The sequence below is a fragment of the Macrobrachium rosenbergii genome, chromosome 58 (assembly GCF_040412425.1).
Source record: "Macrobrachium rosenbergii isolate ZJJX-2024 chromosome 58, ASM4041242v1, whole genome shotgun sequence".
Classification (NCBI taxonomy): Eukaryota; Metazoa; Arthropoda; class Malacostraca; order Decapoda; family Palaemonidae; genus Macrobrachium; species Macrobrachium rosenbergii.
In genome coordinates this window covers 13,765,383-13,786,674 of record NC_089798.1, presented here as the reverse complement: position 1 = coordinate 13,786,674, position 21,292 = coordinate 13,765,383, and the positions used below count along the sequence as shown (strand labels likewise).

The window sequence follows — 21,292 nt, the reverse complement described above, 5'->3', positions numbered from 1 at the left end:
CTTGGTAGAGCCAGTACTAACGAAGAGTTGTCGACACTCAGGCCAGAGACGTCGAGTCCTCTTCAGATAGCGCCGCAGCACACTAACAGGACACAGTAGCATCTCGTCTGGTTCATTACCTACAAAGTCCTCTAGGGAGGGGATCGTGAAGGACTCGAACCGTGCATCAGGGACCGAAGGATTCTGAGTCTTTGCTACGAAACCCGGGACGAAATCGAGCGTAACTGATCCCCATCCCCTCGAGTGTTTAACACTGAAGGAAAGTCCGTGTAGTTCACTGTAGGAATGTTTAGCCTAATGTTGTACGATATGTTTTCCCGATTGTGTGTATCTCTTTGCACGGAGTCCGGGCAAAGACAGTACTGGCTCATCCCTTGATCTGTAACCATCTACCCAACATTAAAGGAACCAATTACTGCCGAGTATGTCTCAACCTGCTTACATGGCGCAGTGATTCTCTTTCTACAGCAGGACCTACAAGATGCTAAGACGAGGCCCTCACAGTACACCCAGGGGAACAGCAAGACGTTCCCCCAGGGGCACTGCAAACAGGAATGCAACACCGGCATGCCGGCACAACGAGGGACAGGATTTGTTACAGGCTTTGGTTGGCCTCATGGCTCAAGGAAGGCCACATGGATCAGCCTCGGCAGGTGTCCGGGCGATGTGCCCTGATAAGTGTAGCTATGAGATGACACAAAGAAGTTTTCGAGAATGGTGCCGCTCTATGAGCGATTGGCTGGCCTTAGGAAACGTTTCAGGAGAGAATGCACTTATCAGTATACGGTTAAACTGCGATGAGAAACTAAGGATGGCTATAGATGCAACACACTCAGAGGCTCAGTGGAACTCATTAACGTCCTCTGAGGCATTTGACAAACTGGAGGAGATTACAACGAAGTCCATTAATAAGGCAGTGGCGTGGGACAAGTTTTTTTCAGCGCAACAAGGCGACCAAGAAACCGTGAAATCCTTTGTGCACAGGTCCCAACAATTGGCCTTAGATTGTGGGTTTAAATGTCCTCACTGCCGTGCTGATCTGAATGATTTTGTTAGTTCAGCGGATAACAAGTGGTTTAAGCAATGTGGGACTTAAGCAAGAAATCCTACAGGATCATGAAAATTTCAATACTGTGCAGAAACTGTTACGCAAATGTGAAATTTATGAATCCGCAGAAAAGGATAGTATTAGCACTCGCGGAAGAGCAAACGTTGCTAGTTTGGTAAAAAGGGATGAGATAGGCTCAGGCCTAGTTGAAAGTGGGGTAGAAGGTGATAGTAAAGTTATTGCTAGCTATAGGTCTAACAGTGGTGACAAGGGACGCGGCCGGGGCCGTGGCAGTTTGAAACCAACTGGCAGCAGTAAGTCAGATGCCAGGTGTAAAAAGTGTGGTGGTCGTTCTCATTGGCAGGGAAAATGCCCTGCTGATAATGTTAAATGTTTTCAGTGTGGTATTATGGGGCACTTTGCTAAATTCTGTCATCAAGGGACACAAGGGCCCGCCAAAACGGCGCCTACTGTGGATGCGTCTGTGACATAATGCACTGTTGCTTATCCACCTGCGGATAAAAGGCAGGTAGGCCTATGCGCGGCAGTGGGGAAACTGCCGACGGTGAAAATAAAGATTAAGCATGAGTTTTCATGTGAGAGTGTCATTGTTGAGGCTGTTCCAGACACTGCCTTAGTAGGGGTAGATTTGTTACCAAAATTAAGTTTGAAGGTACCTAACCTCTCTCTGTGTAATGTAATTGTAAATCACGCAGGGGAGAAGTCATTAAAAATATACGGGACTGTTGATATGCTAATAGAATTGGGGCATAAATCAGTGAGCACTAGTGTTATTGTTGTGCAAGGTGCTACTCGTTTTTATATGTCCTTGGGAGTGTGTAAATCCCTAGGCCTAGTGCATGCAAAGTTTCCCCATCATATTGTTGCTACCATGCATGACGTCACTCAGAAACCCACTGTGTCGACTAACCCCCACCAGACGCATGAAGAAAATGGTCGCTCACGGGCAGGGGATGGTCGTGAGCGCGAGATGCCATACCCTGCCACGGAGGAAAATGTCCCTAGGCTGAGGGACTGGCTGCTGCAACGTTTTGCAAAGACTACTTTCAACGTTTCAAGAAACCCTCTGCCGATGATGAAAGGAGCCCCTCACCACATTCACCTGAGGGAAGGTGCCACCCCTCATGCATGTCATACGCCCATACCAGTTCCTAAGCATTGGGAGGCCGATGTTAAGGCTCAGCTTGATGAAGATGTCAAATTAGGGGTAATTAGAGAGGTCCCTGCAGGTACAGCTACGGACTGGTGTGCCAGGATGGTAGTAGTAACAAAGAAAAATGGTAAGTCACGAAGGACCGTGGACTATCAAGAGCTTAATAAGAATTGCAAACGAGAAACACATCACACATGTGCTCCTTTTGATATGGTCTCAAGTGTGCCACTCGTACATATAAAACTGTAGTTGATGCCTATGCAGGATTCCACCAGGTGCCGTTAGATGAGGAAAGCCGACAATTGACAACGTTTATTACACCATGGGGAGATACCAGTATTGTCGAACACCTATGGGTCATTGCTCGGCCCCGATGCATACACGAAAAGGTTCGATGACGCGTCATCATTGATGTACATAGGAAGTACAAGTGCATAGATGACGTATTGTTATATGACGACAGTGTCGAGGAGCCTTTTGGCATACTTTTGATTTTTGCAATTATGTGGAGAGAATGGGATTACGCTAAATCCGGATAAATTCCGATTTTGTCAAAGACAGGTAGAGTTTGTGGGGTACGAACTGGATTGGGATAATTATAGACCTTCTAATGAGCGTATGAGTGCCATCAAGAACTTCCCCGTGCCTGCCAGCCCAACGATCACGGATATAAGATCTTGGTTTGGGCTCGTGAATCAAATTGCACCTTTCGTGGCTGTAGCGCCAGTAATGGAACCATTTAGGGACCTTCTCAAGAAGTCCCCATCGGAAAGTTTATTGGGACCAACGCCTCCAAAATAGTTTTGTTTGCGGCCGGGATAGTATTTGCAAGATGTTGGGCGACGGACTGACATATTATGATAAGACAAGGCACACTGCTGTTGTTACTGATTGGTGCAGAGAAGGAATGGGGTTCGTTATATTGCAGCAATACTGCAGTTGCGAGGATTTCAATGCCCCTTTTTGTTGTAAGGGGGGATGGAAACTGGCATTATGTGGCAGCAGGCACCTGATGGAGGCGGAGGCTGGCTATGCCGTCATTGAGGGGGAAGCGGCTGCAGTAGTATGGTGCCTTAGGAAATCGAGGTTGTTTTTATTGGGATGCCCAAATTTCATCTTAATCACGGACCATAGACCTTTGGTAAAACTCTTTGGGGATAGGAGCCTGAAAGACATTGCAAACCCGAGACTACTAAGGTTGAAGGAGAAAACTATGCAATATAGTTTTACCGTAAGATATATACCAGGAAAGAAGAATTCGGCAGCTGATACATTGTCAAGATACCCAGTGATTCGCAGTGAAACTACCGTCAAAGACGAAGAAGAGGAAGAACTCATGAACGAAGTTTGTATTGCCTCCATGATGTCATCACTGGCGGATGACGTCATTACTATGGACTGGGCTACCATAAGGGGGGAGGCAGATAAGGATCCAAATTATTTACTATTGCAGCGACGTGTCAACGAAGGGGGTTGGCCGTCATCGAGGTCTCAAGTGGAGCCTTGCCTAAAACCTTTTTCAATGTATGCGTGATAGACTGAGTGTCATTGAAGGATTAGTCACGTATGCATATGATGAGGACATGTTCGTCTGGTAGTTCCGGAGGCATTACGCATTAACGCATCGCAACCAATCTACATTCGGGTCATCAGTCAACTGACTCCATGATCAGGAGAGCACGACAGGCGGTTTATTGGCCTGGGATTGAAGGTGACTTAGCAAATTACAGGGCACGGTGTCATGCTTGCAACGTTGTGGCACCTTCGCAACAAAGGGAAAGTATTATATATACTCCCCCTCCCGAATATCCGTTTCAGAGAACTGTGGCTGATTTATTCCAAGTAGCAGGGAGGCATTATATGGTATACGCCGATCGACTGACCGGATGGATGGAAATTTATTTCTTCGCTAACGAAACTACGCCCGCGAGATTGATCCCAGTTTTTAGAAGATATTTTATGCAGTGGGGAGCACCTGAAGAAATATCAGTGGACGAGGCACGAATCTAACGAGCATTGAAATGAAACATTTCTTCGGTAGGTGGGGGGTATCAATGAGAGTGTCGTCTGCTCACTATCCCCAGTCCAATGGGCGGGCAGAAGCTGCTGTGCGCACCGCCAAACGAACGTTAATGGGCAATGCTTTACCTAATGGAGGGCTAGACAATGATAAGGTAGCTCAGGCAATATTGCAGTATAGAAATACACCACTACGTGGTATAGATAAGTCTCCCGCACAGCTGGCCATGGGGCGCCAACTTCGAGATTCGGTGCCAATGTTTAAAAGTTATCATTTCGTCACCGAGCATTGGTCAGAAACCTTGTCCGCAAGAGAGAAAGAAAGAAGTGTTGCTGAGCAACGAATATCATTTAAGTACAATGAGAAAGCCAAGGATCTTTCACCCCTACAAATAGGTGAGAGGGTAGCTATCCAAGATGTGACCACACGAGCCTGGAATAGAAGCGGGGTGGTTATTGAAAAGAAAAGATACCGCCAATATTGCATAAGGTTGGATGGGAGCGGGAGAATTTCGACAAGAAATCGTAAGCATTTGAGATCCCTACCACCCACACCACCTCAGGAAGACCCTACTCCCACCACCTCAGAGGAGACTCACCCAGTACCCAACCGAGAGAGAAGTAGTGCTAGGGGCACGTCGTCCTCCACAGTGGCACAATGATTATATCACAGAGTAATTCGTTTTATTTGTGTTTAATAAGTGTTCCTCTTCTCATATTTACCTTGACGTATGTTTCAGCGGTGTCCGAAGAACTATCTCTATTATAGCTGAATTCCTTTTTGTTTTATGTGTTATTACCTCTGCCAGTTTTGTTAATTTTTGCAATTGAAAGGAGAAATTGATGCTTATGTTTTATTTGCTTTGAATGTGGAGCTGTAATCTTAGAGGGGAGGTGTAGGAATGTTTAGCCTAATGTTGTACGATATGTTTTCCCGATTGTGTGTATCTCTTTGCACGGAGTCCGGGCAAGGACAGTACTGGCTCATCCCTTGATCTGTAACCATCTACCCAACATTAAAGGAACCAATTACTGCCGAGTATGTCTCAACCTGCTTATATTCACCAACTCTCTTCGCCGATGCCAGGGCCAGCAGGAAGACAGTCTTGAGGGTCAGATCCCTGTCTGACAACTCGTAAAGGCTCGTACGGTGCACGAGTCAGGCTCCTTAGAACGAGAGTCACATCCCACGCAGGGGGCCTGAGATCCCTGTGTGGGCAAGACCTTTCGAAGCTTCTCATCAATAGGGAAATCTCGAAGGAGGAAGAGATGTCTACTCCTTTCAGCTGCAAGACTAGGCAGAGTGTGGCACGGCAGCCTTTTAAAGCTGAAACGGAGAGAAGCTTCTCTTGGCGAAGGAAGACGAAGAAGTCTGCGACCTGCTGAATAGTAGCTCCAACCGGAGAGATACCCCGTCCATGACACCAACCACAGAAGACGGACCACTTTCCCTGGTATACCGCTGCAGAGGATCGTCTGAGGTACCCTGCCATCTCTGTTGCTGCTCGACGCGAAAAGCCTCTCACTCGCATGAGATGGTGGATAACCTCCAGCCGTGAAGACACAGGGACTGCACTGACTGGTGTACCGCTCTACATGGGGTTGACACAGCAGATTGGGCCAGTGGGGGATCTCTCTCGGCGCCTCGGAGAGGAGAGCTAGCAGGCCGGGACACCAAACGGCCTGAGGCCATTTGGGTGCCACCAAAATTCATCCTGAGATTCGGAGTGATCATCACTCAGCTGATCACTCAGCGAATCAGACAGAACAGAGGAAAGGCGTAGACATCAAGGTTGTCCCACAAGTGCTGAAACGCGTTCTCCACAGCGATAGTCAAATGATTATCTAGTATAATTAGTACAATTGACTTCCAATCAATTAGCCTGGTATTTCCAGGATAATCAATGCTAATCACAATTACCCTAATCATCATCATTCTGGCCATCTCTACAGCAGTCATACTCATCTCCACCCTTTTAGCAAAAAAAAAACATTGCTGACCGAGAGAAAAGATCCCCGTTCGAGTGTGGGTTCGATCCAAAAGGATCCGCTCGCCTGCCCTTTTCCTTACGATTCTTCTTAATCGCTATTATCTTCTTAATTTTCGACGTAGAAATTACCCTCTTACTCCCCCTAACCACTATCATTACCTTTGCAAACGTAAAAACATGAACTGTAACAGGCCTATTCTTTCTCCTTATCCTACTCCTAGGACTCTATCATGAGTGAGCACAAGGAGACAGCAACTCCTCCAGGTGTGCGACCCATCCCTCGGTTGATGCGTCTGAGAACAGCAGCATGTCCGGAGGGGGAGTATGTAGAGATACTCCTATCAAGAAGTTCCTGTCATCCATCCACCAGTGAAGGTCCTCTCTCACCACCTCGGAAAGAGGAATGAAGAGGGACTGGGGGTCTTGGGACTGGGACCAATACTCCTTCTGTCTCCATTGTAGAGACCGCAGGTGAAGATGCCCACGAGGTACTAGCTTCTCCAGCAACGACAGGTGACTGATGACGACTTGCCATCACCAGGCTGGCTGCTCCTGTCGTGACAGGGACAGCTGTGCTGCTTGCCTGTGCCTGAACCTGCTGATACGAGAGTCCGAGGGAAAGACTTTCGCTGCCACCGAGTCTATCAGCACGTCTAGGTACTTTATCCTTTGCTTGGGGGTGAGATCTGACTTCTCGAGGTTCACCAAGATCCCAAGATCACAGCAAAACTCGAGGAGTCGATCCCTGTCCTGTAGCAACTGAAGCGGAAGCTTGCGAGGACCAGCCAGTCGTCGAGATACCCCAGTAGACGTATCCTGTGCAAGTGGGCCCAAGCTGACACGAGAGAGAAGACTCTCGTGAATACCTGGGGAGCGGTCGAGAGCCTGAAGCAGAGTGCCCTGAATTGGAAGACCGTCTCCCTGAGGATAAAGCGGAGGTACTTGCGAGAGGACGGATGAATGGGTATTTGGAAATACGCACCTTCAAATTCACCATAAGCATGAAGTCGTTCTCCCTGATGGAAGCAAGCACGGATCGCGCTGTTTCCATCGTGAACCGAGTGGCGAACAAATCGGTTCAGGGGAGAGAGGTCTATGACTGGTCTCCATCCCCCTGTGGCTTTCTCGATGAGAAATATACAGCTGTAAAAGCCTGGAGACTGGTCCGACACGACTTCCACAGCACCCTTGCTCAGCATGGCTTGCACTTCTTGCTGTAGTGCGGTGTCCTTCGGAGATCCTTGGACATATGTGCGGAGATGGACCGGAGAGTAGGTGAGGGGAGGCCGAGACTCAAAGGGTAGTAGATATCCCTCCCGAAGGACATCCACTATCCAGGTCTCGGCTCCGTGTCGCTGCCATGTTGCCCAATGGCTTGACAGGCAACTCCCCCACCTTCGGCAGCATTTGGGGGGGAACACCGCCCCTAGCATTTCCTCTTCTTCTTCTTCCCCTTGCCCCCTTGTCCGGATTGGAAAGTGGGTTGAAAGGGGCGGGAAGACCTGCTCTTTCTAGAGGAAGAAGGCTGGGTGTTTCCCCGGGACCCCTTCAAAGACTGGGACTTCTTAGAGGCCGAGGAAGTGCCAGCCTGGCTGCAGTGGAACGCGAAGACCCGGAGGTCTTGGCCATTGCCTGGTGGATGAGCCGGTCGCTGTCATCGGCCCAGCGCTTGTCCACCACAGCATCTACCAACTCTCTAGGGAAGAGAGAGGCGGAACCCAGCAACGGTCCATTCCACAGGGTCATTGCCGACTTGGGTCCTACAGACCTGGAGAAGCGAGAGAATGGCGTCTCTTCGCTTCAGGACCAGGTTAGCCCACAGGTTTGCCGTCTGGTGGGCGAGGTAGGAGATGGCCCTACCTCCAGACTGGCATAGTCTCCCATTCACCTGATCGAGGACTCCCTCGGCAAGCATGGACTACGGCAGCCCCACCGAAGCCTTGGGTTCCTTCTCGGGTCCCCAGTAGGATTTGAGGCACGACGGACGATCCACAGATGAGGCTGTGGTCCCTTCCCCGAGGTCATTGTGCTGATGAATCAGCGCAATAACCTCAGCAAATGTCCCCCGTATCTCGGGGGTGTCCGCATCCTGGGGGAGAGGACCCTCGAGTCCTTCCAGGGTGCGGTCCTCCTGATCTACTCTTCCTGCAGGAGGGAGAATCTTGACAGACCCCCCATGATCCTTCCTGCACCACGCGGGCGTAAGACCTGGTCGAGCCGTGGACCGAGTCAGGTACATACGCGCCCCAGGCAGAACTCTGGGGAGAAAACTTGCCAGAGTTCTTCCTGTCCAACTCGTACCCCTTGGAAGGAGCCCAGGAGGTAGAGGGAACAGGCGAGGAGGATTGGGCGCTCCCACTGGCCTTGCTGGCAGAACCAACAGGGGCAGCGGGCCGGGAGCGGTCACCAACCCGTGGTGGTGACGGCAGCCCAGGTCGAGGAGAGTGCTTACGCCTAGGCGAAGCAGTCTCCCGAGGAGAGCGGAGTGGCTTGCGTGAGTCGAGACGCGCGCTCGTCTCCCCTGAGCCAGGCTGGCCGCGCGGACGTGGCCGGGGACTGTGAGGAGTCGAGTGTGCGGCTGGCTGGTGAGAGCTTGCGCTGTCCTGTAGACACGCCCCAGTCTTCGAGGCCGTAGCCTCTCGGGAAGACTGAGCAGGGGACCTCTTCTCTGCTTCTCCAGGTGTTCGGACCCTAGGGACCAAACCACTTTCCTGGGAACCTGGCTTGGCACTCAAGGAAGTACCAGCAGGAAGAGTCGGGGCACCTGCATGCCCGGACCCTTTCTCTCGCCCCACGCCCATGTCTGTACGGAGAGAGGTTTCTCCTGTACCAGACCGGGGTACCTGGGTCTCCTTGGAAACCTGGGTACTTGGAGCGACTCGGGAAGAGCCTCGTGTGGAAGGAGGCAGTCCCGTAGAGGTCTCGGTGCGAGACTTCCGGGGGGGGGGGGAGGCAAGCTTCTTCTTCTTTGGCTGGGTAGCCTCAGGAGAAGAGGAAGAGGAGGTAGCAGACGAAGACGACGACACCTTTCTCGATCTCTTCTTTGACTTCCTCTTCGCCATCTTCCTCAGGATTGAAGTCAGGTCCCCAAACCATGCAGGAGCAGCCGAAGAGTCAGGAGCAACGGGGAGGGGGGGGGGGGGCACAGCAACAGGCGCAACCTGGGCAGTGAAGATGGTGCTTGGGCCAGCAGTTACCGGGGCAGGAACATCAGCGTGGCAGCCAGGAACGTGCGGAGGAGGAGCCAGGGATGAAGGCACGGGTGGCGCACAAGCAGCCAGTCCAGGCTGAGCCAGGGTCGAGGGCATGGGAGGCATGTCAGTAGTCAAGCCGGGCCGAGAGACCGGGAAGCGAGGAGCCGGAACCATAGTCATGAATGGGCCAGGGTCAGCAACAGGGGCAGGCAAAGTCATATACGGCACCGACGATGTCACCATATAGGAAGGCCCAGGTCATGAGAGCGGGGCCAGGAACCCAGGAGGCAGCGGCACAGGATGGTGAGAGGCAGGAACAGCCGAAACCTGGGTATCCAGGTGTGAAGCCACTGACACAGGCAGCTTTGCGAAAGCAGACATGGTGACAGTCGTGGTAGCAGTAGCTGAATGAGTTGTTACTGGAGCACCAGACAGATGAGACATCAGGCCCTCCAGTGACGGAACGCCAGGTAGACCCAGGTGTAACCAGGCCGAGGATAAGTCTGATACCTGGTCCATATCTACCCCTAAACCTGAGGAAACAGTTGGGTTAAACTGGGAAGTCTCTGCTCGCTCTGGGGGAAAAATTTCCCCCCCAGCGCGGGAGGAGACCCCCGAGAGGATGTCCTGATCAACCGCCCCCCCACGCCCTTCCACACCCGATGAAACGAATGAGGAAGGGGAGGGGGAGAGGGAGCAAGCAGGGGAAGTTCGCAGGGAGGGAGAAACGATCCTGACACATTATCCACCACTGGAGTCGTTGGGGGCGTGTTACCCTCAGACGATTCCTTGGCTGGCTTTCGACAGTAACGTCTAGTCCCCTCGAACCTCTTCCATTGCTCGGGAGACCAGGAATAACACTCACTACAAGGAGCGTCGCACGAACACACAGGTCCCCTGCGAATTAGGCAAAGAGTGTGTGGGTCTGTGTTGATGCTAGAATGAAAGGTATTACATTTCTTACCTCCTACCCCAGGACACGCACGCTGGGGATAGGAGGGTTTAGAAGGTTTATCAACATTCATTCACAAAAGAAAGGAAATTTCCCACCAAAAAGCTGAAGGGCAGTCAGGCAGAGAGGGAAGAGCAACGTCTGCATTCCAAGACAGCTGAAAGCAAATATGATATTTTTATAATAAAATAAAGTTTGTTCATACTTACCTGGCAGATATATATATAGCTGTATTCTCCGAAGGTCCGACAGAATTTCAAATTTCGCGGCACACGCAGTGGCCGATCAGGTGGTTAGTACACATTCCCGCTGCTGGGGCGCGGGCATCAGGAACCATTCCCATTTTCTATTCAGATTTTCTAACGCCACTGTCTCCTGAGGGGAGGAGGGAGGGCAATATGAATATATATATCTGCCAGGTAAGTATGAACAAACTTTATTTTATTATAAAAATATCATTTTGTTCATGAGACTTACCTGCCAGATATATATATAGCTGAATACCACCTTTGGAGGGGGGTAGAGACAGCTAAGAATAAGGGAAAAACAAATTTAGAGGTAAAATTATTTTGGTTCCTTACCTGATAGCATAGCTGACTGAGTGGTTACTGTCACCCTAGTCTGCTTCTGCTTTCCTAGAGACCCCAGCAAGGTAGTGACCTATAAAGCTGGCGACTGCTAGATGATCTGTCAATGGGGGCGTGACCACAATGTGACTAGACCATAGACCATACGACAAGGACAAACGAGTATACCAACCACCTAACCAGCACTAAGACGTCAGTCAGAAAAGATTGGGAAGACTGACTCCATCAATCGACCCAACAACCATAAGAAACACAATAAAAACACAATTAAAAACCTCTCCTAAACAGGATTAAAGGATAGGAGCAGAGCTACCCCCTGACCCCAAGGTTGTAGCAGCAGCAATGTATGGTCCCAGAGAAAAGCAATTTTCGTATGCTACCTTTACATCTCTTAAGTAGTGTGAGGCAAACACCGATTCACTTCGCCAAAATGTGGCACTGAGAATGTCACTGAGCGCCATATTTCTCTGGAACGCCATGGAGGTAGCGACCGCCCTAACCTCATGGGCGTTGACTCTCAACAACTTAAAGTTGGAGTCGTCACAACACGAATGTGCCTCCTTAATGACATTCCTAATGAAGAATGCTAGCGCATTCTTCGACATGGGATTAACAGGTTGCCTCACCGAACACCATAAATTGTCCGAGGGACCACGAAGGTCCTGAGTTCTTCTAAGGTAATACCTTAGAGCTCTAACAGGACAAAGAACTCTCTCAGGATCCTGTCCAACAAGGTCTGTCAAACCTTTAATTTCAAAGAATTTAGGCCAAGGGTTAGAAGGCCTTTCGTTCTTAGCCAAGAATGTAGGAGACAAAGAGCAGACAGCATTGTGTCCCTTGAAGCCCACATGACGGCTGAAAGCCTGAACTTCGCTCACTCTCTTCGCCGTCACCAGAGCAATGAGGAAGACCGTCTTTCTAGTAACATCCCTTAGAGATGCTGATTGAAGAGGCTCAAAAGGACTGGTCATTAAAAACTTGAGGACAACATCCAAATTCCAAGTAGGAGGAATAGGCCGGGGAACCTTGGACGTTTCGAAAGATCTCAAGAGATCGTGAAGGTCCTTATTATTAGACAAATCCAGTCCTCTGTGTCGGAAAACAGAAGAAAGCATGCTCCGATATCCTTTGATAGTTGGAACTGCCAACTTGAGCTTTTCTCTCAAAAAGAGAAGGAAATCAGCTATTTGGCTCACAGAGGTCGAGGAAGAGGAAAACCCCTTCTTTCTGCACCAACCCCTGAAGGTTGCCCACTTCGCTTGATAAACTCTGATGGAGGAAGCTCTTCTGGCTCTAGCGATGGCCCGTGCCACTCGGCCAGAAAACCCCCTCGCTCTGACCAATTTCTCGATAGTCTGAATGCAGTCAGGTTCAGAGCGGGGAGGTTTTGATGGTATCTCGTGAAGTGGGGTTGTCTGAGCAGATCTGCTCTCATAGGTAGGGATCTGGGAACGTCCACTAACCAGAAGAGAATTTCCGAGAACCATTGGTTCGAAGGCCAAAACGGGGCGATGAGCGTCATCCTTGTCCCTTGAGAGGCCGAGAACTTGCGAAGCACTTCTCCCAGAATTTTGAACGGAGGAAAGGCATAAATGTCCATCCCCGTCCAATCCCGAGAAGAGCATCTATCGCCACTGCGCCCGGGTCGAGAACAGGGGAGCAGTAGAGGGGAAGCCTCGCCGTTCTTGAGGTCGCGAAGAGATCCACGAGAGGGCGACCCCAAAGATTCCAAAGGTCTCGGCAAACCTCCTGATGAAGAGTCCACTCCGTCGGTAGAAGTTGGTGGCGCCGACTGAGCAGGTCCGCTCGAACATTTTCTACCCCTGCAACAAATCTTGTGAGGATTGAAATGTTGCGAGCTTGAGCCCAGAGGAGAATTTCTCTCGCAAGGCCGAACAGGGAACGAGTGTGTGTTCCGCCCTTTCTTGAGGTAAGCCAACGCCGTAGTGTTGTCCGAGTTTACTTGAACAACGCGATTGGCAACTTGAGACTCGAAGAATTGGAGAGCTAGGTAGATTGCCGCCAACTCTTTGATGTTGATGTGCCAGGATACCTGTTGCCCTTTCCAGGTTCCTGACACTTCTTTTCCCCCCCGTGTTGCTCCCCAACCCGCCAATGATGCGTCGGAAAACAACACTAGGTCGGGCTCAGAAGCTTGAGAGAGATCCCTTTTCCCAACTTCACAGGATCGAGCCACCACTTGAGGGAGTCTTTTATGGAAGGAAGGATCCTCAATTCTTCTTCCAAGTCTTCCTTGTTTTTCCAGTTCTCCAGCAGAAAGAACTGAAGAGGTCTGAGATGCAGCCTTCCCAGAGAAACAAACTTCTCCAGCGAGGAAATGGTCCCCAGCAGACTCATCCATTCCCTCACCGAGCATGTTTCCTTCTCCAAGAAGACCGAGACTTTTTCGCAACATTGAAACTGCCGTTCTAGCGATGGAGACGCTAGAAAAGCCGCTGAATTCATCTGAATCCCCAGATAAACGATGGACTGTGAGGGGATCAGTTGCGATTTTTCTACATTGATCAGAAGTCCCAGGGACTTCACGAGTTCCAGAGTAAACTGAAGGTCCTCCAGACACCTTTGTTCCGAAGAAGCACGGATCAACCAATCGTCTAGGTAGAGAGAGATCCTGACTCCCGAGAGGTGCAACCACATCGCTATATTCTTCATGAGAAGAGTAAACACCCTCGGGGCTGTGCTGAGTCCAAAGCAGAGAGCCCTGAACTGGTAAGTCTTGCCCCCCAAGACAAAGCGGAGATACTTCATCGAGCGTGGATGAATCGGGACGTGGAAGTAAGCATCTTGGAGGTCTAAAGACACCATCCAATCCCCGGGACGAAGTGCTCCTAATATTGACTGAGACGTTTCCATCTTGAACTTGTCCTTCTGGACAAAGTCGTTCAGCCTGCTGACGTCCAAGACGGGTCTCCAACCTTCTGAATGTTTCGGTACCAGAAACAGTCTGTTGTAAAATCCCGGGGATTTTGTGTCTAAGACCTGCTCCACTGCTCTCTTCTCGAGCATTTGTTCGAGAAGGTCGAACAGTATCTTCTGCTTGGCCGGATGGTACTTGGGAGACAAATCTCTGGGGGTCGAAGACAAAGGCGGAAGAGTCAGGAAAGGAATCAGGTAGCCTCTCTCTACTACTTGGAGGGACCAAGAGTCTGCCCCTCTCTCTCTCCAGGCTTGAGCAAAATGAAGAAGCCTGGCTCCTACCGGTATCTGGAGGTGAAAAGAGTCACTTGCCGCCTCTCTTGGGGACGACCTTGCCTCTAGGGAAACCTCTCCCTCGAGGCGCGGGTTTGGAAAAACTTCCCGTGGAAGCTCCTCCACGAAAGGGCTGCTTCTTTTTAGCTTGCTGTGGTAAAGTTGAAGACGAAGAAGGCGCTGAAGGACGCTTAGAGGACCTGGAAAGGAGGTCTTGAGTGGCCTTCTCCTGAAGGCTGGAAGCGATATCCTTAACCAAGGTCTGGGGGAAGAGATGGCTAGAGAAAGGAGCGAACTGAAGCTCTCCCTTCTGAGATGGGGAAACAGACTTCGCCAAAAAGGAGCAGAACAACGCTCTCTTTTTTAAAAGAGCTGACGAAAACTGCGAAGCAAGATCTTCAGAGCCATCTCTGACGGCCTTGTCCATGCACCGCAGTACACTGGACAGCTCCCCTAGACTAATGGAACTAGGGCTAGTAGCCTTAGTGTGTAGAACTCCCAGACACCAGTCCAAAAAGTTAAAGACTTCAACAGTTTTGAAGAGTCCTTTGAGATGGTGGTCCATTTCTGTGAGGGTCCAAGAAACCTTAGAAGAGGACAAGTGAGATCTCCTAGAGGCGTCCACAAGACTTGCAAAGTCCCCTTTAGAAGTGGAGGGAACTGTCAAACCCATATCTTCACCTGTGTCGTACCAAATGCCGGATTTTCCAGACAAACGTGAAGGAGGCAAAGCGAAAGAAGTCTTCCCTTGGTTCTTTCTAGTTGTCATCCAGTCCTGAACTTTCTTAAAAGCTCTCTTAGTAGAGAAGGATTTCTTCATTTTAAGAAAGCCAGGAGATTTCCTCGCCTGAGACGAAGCCAACTGAGAAGGGGGAGAGCGAGGAGCCGAAGCTTGAAAGGTTTCAGGAAATAAATCTTTAAACAGACAAGTCAGAGTCTGATAATCGGAAGAAGCAGAAGGTACGTGTTTCTCTTCGTCCGAGGGCTCTGACGGAAGGGGTTCTTCTTCCTCTGCTGGAGGGTCAGGAGAGCGAGGAGGAAGGAGACCCGACTCGCCTATACGCAAGCGGGACCTGTCGTGTTTAGAAGTCGTGGCTAAATCCTGATGAGCATCAACAGAAGAAGCGGGAAGTTGATCATCTTGAAAAACTGCAGGTGTGGAGTCAATGATAGCAGGGCGCGAAGAGATAACGCGAGGAGAGCGAGGAGCGTCCTGGCGGGAAGCGCGCGCAGCTCCGTGACCAGACACGGAAGGAGCTTCACTATGTGGCGCGCGCGAAGCGTCCTGGGTGGAAGTGCGCCGAGACTCAAGGCGAGGCGCGCGTGAAACGTGAGGAGCACGCGAAGCGCGAGACACTCGAACCTGGCGCGTATCGGGAGACGTCAAAATCTTCAAAGTGAGAAGGAAGCTCCTTAAAGCCTTCCTTAGGAGCAAGACGAGAAGCTTCAGGAGAACTAGCAGACAAAGATGACGAAGAGGGAGGAGAGGGAGAAGGCCTGGACTTCTTAACAGGCAGATGCAAATCTTTACGACGAGGTCTGTCCTTTCTACGATCCATAAGAGAATCCAGCTGCTGTTGCATACCCAACAAAATCTGGCAAGTTGGGGAAACAGCTCTCCTGGAAGACGGGCTGAATTTGCGAGCAGGAGAGTGGAGAGGAGAAGACTTCTTCTTTCCCACCGGGGAAAGAGCTCCCGACTTAGCGCGACTGGGAAGACGAGCAGCGTCAACATCCGTTGCACGACGAAACTTCTTCTGTTGAGGGACTTCCTCGAAACTTTCAGGGGACGAGCGTAAAACGTCTAGAGGAAGAGGACGTGAAGCGTCCTCTCCTCTCAAGCTTCTCTTGAGAGGGCGAGAGTCCAACCGGCGCTCCAACCCCGACAAGGGAGGGCGTGTCGGAGGACGAAGCAATCCTTATGGATGCGTGCCCGAGCACGATCCCTGGCAGCCTGGGTGGAGTCAACAGGACCTGCCAAAGGGACGTCAGATCGGGGGGAGTCCCCGTAACCTTCATGCGGCTTTCGACATGCCCTCTCCCGGGTCTTGGGAGTTCGGCAGAGGTCCAGGCCTAGAAGCATTATAGGGTCGATCTGACGCCCCTCCACAACACTAGGGGGATTAACACACACTACACTTTGCGCTTGCAGGGCATTCACTTTATTTTCAAGAGCGCGAATAGACTCAAGAACGAGAGCCAGAGTATTACTTTCTGCAACAACCTCAGGGCCCGAAGGCAACACTAAAGGGTTAGGACTACAAACTACAGGGTTACTAACATGAGAAATCCCTGACCGTCTGTCTACAGAAGCACTCCTGGAGGAAGACCTCCTCAACCTATCACGCTCCAATTTACGCATATAGGATTCGTACTTCTTCCATTCACCATCAGATAATCTCTCACATTCATTGCAACGATTGTCCACAGAACATTCCATACCCTACATTTCATACATAAAGTGTGAGGGTCTACGAAGCCCGATAGCCTCACCTTACAACCACCCAAGCTACAGACACGATAGCTAGAGGAAGACATCCTATAGAGAAAAGTCAAAGGCAAATTCAAAAAACGGTCCAGAAAAGCGTATGCCAAGTCACAGATCCAAGTCGATACCAAAAACAACCAAAATACTCAAGTGACAAAATATTGAAATCCAAAAGGCGGAGGAACTGACAACAGATGTTGACAGTCCGGCGACAGAGAAAATCTGAATTGAAAATGGGAATGGTTCCTGATGCCCGCGCCCCAGCGGCGGGAATGTGTACTAACCACCTGATCGGCCACTGCGTGTGCCGCGAAATTTGAAATTCTGTGGGACCTTCGGAGAATACAGCTATATATATATCTGGCAGGTAAGTCTCATTAACAAATGGAATGTTTACATCCGGGCAGGCGGTACTCCCCCCTCCCGGACAGTAGTTAACTGCCCAACCACCTTGTTTGAAAGTTCAACGGCCGTTTCCAGCCTACGCTGAAAGTAATTCCTAATGTAAAGGACCGAGGGTTTGTATATTGTGTCGGAACAATGTGGGTTTGAAATAATAAATATCAAACACACGTAATATATGCACACAAATAAATTAAGATCCCACCGGGATAATAAGTGCTTAACGACAGTCAGGCAAGGGAATCCGAAACCACATCTGCAATGCATGACGGCTGAAAGCAAACTGGAATGTTTACATCCGGGGAGGCGGGTATTCCCGCCTACCTGGCAGTAGTTACTGCCTAACCACCTTGCTCAAGAGTTTAACGGCCGTTTCCAGCCTACGCTGAAAGTAATTCCTAATGTAAAGGCCTGAGGGTTTGTATATCATGTCAGAACAACGCAGAGTTTCCTTCACCGGGAGGTCTGGGGGTGGAGCACCCCTGCTAAGTAACACAGCCTACTAGGTTAGGTTAGGTAGGGTACATTGGGTTAGTATGGTTCCTTTTATAACAGATTTCCTTAGCAAATCCCTTCTTGAACATATGGCTCCCTAATGTCTCTTGTACTTGTGGAACTGTTCCGTACAGTCCGTGCGGAGCTACTATATAGTTCTACCGAAATACCATATCAAGAATCCATCGTTCATAAATCCAATAAACTATCCAAGAGGCAAGACAAGTAAGCTGAAGTTACCGTATAAGTCCTACCCGGCTATTCTACACACAGACTACCGTAGGGTGATAATTTGCCTAAGCTAGGTAGGCTACAATTCTCTGAGGTCTCACCATTATCACTTTCGCCACTGAGCAAGTTTCTTCTCTCCATGATCATGCTATCCTCCATCAAGACATGTAGACGACCAGATGACATTCGTCTGGTCACGGTATAATGACGATTCCAATAAGCTAAAGCCTACTAGGTTAACTGACAGATCTCACTAACCAAGACAAGTCGCAATAAGTTACGCCAGTGTTCTGAACTAGGCTGTTACATAATAAGTAACAAGTGTCTAGGCCTAAATGAAATAGTTTTGGGGCATCTGAGGTTCAACCCATTCTTCACACGAACTACCGGAAAAAACTCAAAGCCCCATTTCTTCTCGTCTTCTATCTACAAAATATTTCGAGTTACTTAGATTTGACATCGTAAGGGTGACGTGTTTAGATAGCGAGTGTAGTGACTAGTAGTAGTAATAATCTGAAGATGTCTCTGAAACTGCTCCTTCGCTCGGGATAGTTTACATTTGATTGTGCTTAAGTTCATTTTCTCTATTGTACCATATATTTTTGATAAATTATTTTACATGTTAAATTTAATCTCTAGACAGATCTGCCATTCAGATTCAGTCTCAGGGTTGAGTATTTTCCTCTGCAACGGCGCCTCTGTTGCATGTATCATCATTGTATAGTGTTTTTTCAGTTCTGAAAATTTTCCTTTAATTCTTTCATTTTTTTCTATTTCTACACATATATTACAAGATTTATTTTTGTTTTTGTTTTGATATTGCTTCCATTGAATAAAACATTTCTATTTCATTTGTGTCCTCTTCACCTGGCTGTTATTATTCGATTACTTCCGTTTTTTTCTGTATTTCTGGCAAAATAGAAATAAATGAATTAATTTTAATTTTCACAAAACATTAACTGACACACGTTTATTTACGATATTCATTTTTAATGTATTAAATCTTGTTCCGGAAAAATTACTGATGCGAAGGTATTGTCATTTATTTGTTCTTTAATTTCTCCTTTCCATTATTTGTATAATGAATTTCAAAGCTCGCCTTTCTTTCTAACTTTTCTTTCCACTTATTATCCGACTGCCTAGTTTTTGCTTGTTTCTAGCTGTTTCATTTCCTTTATTTTTCTTGCATTCCGATTTACCTCTTGCTGTTCCTTATTTTTGGTGTCCACAGTTTCCGTACGTTTTCTTGCATGTCCATGCATATTTTTTCCAGTGTCTCAATTTTTAAATTTAGTGTATACTTTACATACAATTTGCCACCTTGTATTTCTTAATGTAGCAATGGCTGTACTTTTTGGAATATCTAATATTTTATTATATACCCCGTTTCTTATCCTTTCCAGCGTTTCAGTTTCTAATTCCAACACATTTGTTACATTAGTTCCATGCAGTAGGGAAGGAGCTGTAATACCCTTCTAAAACACTTTTCCTCTCATTACTTTGTTGCAGTTTTGTTACCGAGTATGTTAGGTTCTCCAGTGTTGGAAGTTTTCATACATTCCTCTAACTGTCTAGGTCACTTCTTTAAAAAGTGATATTTTCGACTACGCTGGTTCCTTCCATGTGCTCTATAGTTAAATGCTGTTTTTTCTTTATTTCTAATTTACACTTTTTCCTTGTTTCTACTAGAAGGTGAAAAGTATGCTCGGTATTTTCTATACTTTCTGCTGTCACCAAGGTGTCATTAGCGGAGAATAATATTCCTACTTTTCCTTATTAAATTTTAATTCTTTTCAGTTCTATTTTATATCAAATATATTATCAACTTAAACAGCGATGTCCATCTTGTGAATCCTTGTCTGAATCCGTTTGTAACTTCCATGCCTTGCTCTATAGCCTACCCTTCACTAGGTCAAATTTATTTGTCTCCGTTATACTGTTATAAGTTTGCAGTTACATCTATGCCCTTCGGACGAACTCTATATTCTTCATACCCACCTTGTAACAAAGTCAAAAACTTTACTTAAGTCTACAGCAGTTACAATTTACTGTCTCGTCTACACAGTACTTGAATGATAAAGGTGTCTTCTATTTTGACTCATATAGCAAACTTTGCCTGGTATTTTATTGTCTTCTTTATTTGTTCTTAAGTATTTCTCAGTTTCCTCTTTTGTTATCATCATAAATTCCTCATATGAAACCATTAAGAGTTTATTGGTCTTAGGTCTTTCGCTTTCGATATTGGCCCCCCTTTTTTTTATTCATCTTTGTTTGCGACTCCTTCCAATTCTCTGGTTTTCATCTACCTTCTTTCATTTTGGTAACATTTTAAGTAAGTCCCTCAACAAGTCTCAGTATTCATATATGCTTTTAAAGAATTCAGGTTTCAGGCCGTCTCTCTGCCTCCTTAGGCGATTTCTCATGTTATCTTGGGTGTTATTATTGATTCTCTATTTGTCTTATTAACTTCTTTGTTACCATAAATAAATCAAAATGTATATTAATACTTCTGGAATACAATGTTCATTTACTCTATTGTAATCATCCGATTGTGCTATCACACATCTCTTTTCTATACTTTGTCTTTTTTTCGTTCCTTACTAACTCATCTTTGGCTTCTTCTTCTTTCAGGTTGTTCCTTTCTCCATTGCTGAGTTACGATATATTTTATTAATTTTTAACAGCTTATTTTTTATTTTCCCTAATATATTATTCTCATTCCTTATTTACTCTCATCGATATTTTCGTACTTTGTAATTTCAATCTTTTTCAGTCGCATTTATTACCTCAAGCTTCTTTCACTGTATTTTCTATATCTCTTCTTTCTAGTTTGTTCGTTCCTTTCTTTTTTTTTTTTTATTTTTCGTTCGCTCGGGGTTGTTCCAGTACTTTTTCATCCTCCAATATCTTTATGTATACTTTGGGAAACTTCTCCTTTGCTGCTTCGTTCTTCATAAACGCCATTTCTGCTATTCTTATGATTTCTCCTTAAGCTGTAAGATATTCCTTGAAACTCACTTCTCAGTCTTTGTTGTATCCGACTTCTTCCCACTTTCACTTCCCTTTGCTAACGCTCTTGCACTCCTAAACTGAGGTTATCAGAATTTGATCTGCGACATCGACAGTGCGGGTTTCTGTCTATTCTCAGTTTCCTAAAGGTTTTTTTATACATCGTTGACATAATCTATTACACTTTCCCAAGTGAAAATATGAGCACCTCTGATCTGCGTTCAGGAAAACAAATCCATGATCGTCGGAAGATCTACAGCCATTTCCTCATTTCTATCTAAGTTCTAATATCCTAAAATACCTATACGTCCGCTGTGAGGTACAAGAAGACAGGTCTGGGTATGACTGATTTATTTCTCAGAAACCAGGTATACACTGAGGAATGCGGACGGAAAGGAAGTGACCGACCTCTGGATTCCCCATGTCACGCATTTGGACAAGAATTTGCGTTTGTTAGATGACATATAAATGAGAATGATTTAGGTTACAATA

At 47.6% G+C, this 21,292-nt stretch overlaps 1 protein-coding gene across 1 annotated transcript in view; it reads right to left on the bottom strand.

Annotated features, from left to right (window-relative positions):
• The window catches only part of LOC136837264 (synaptic vesicle glycoprotein 2B-like), a 406,633-nt gene extending 388,338 nt beyond the window's left edge, over window positions 1-18,295 (bottom strand). The window contains 1 exon segment of the mRNA XM_067102003.1: window positions 17,893-18,295. Within this exon segment, the coding sequence (XP_066958104.1) occupies window positions 17,893-17,977 (85 nt within the window). The 5' untranslated portion in view covers window positions 17,978-18,295.
• Between the last annotated feature and the right edge of the window lie 2,997 nt (window positions 18,296-21,292).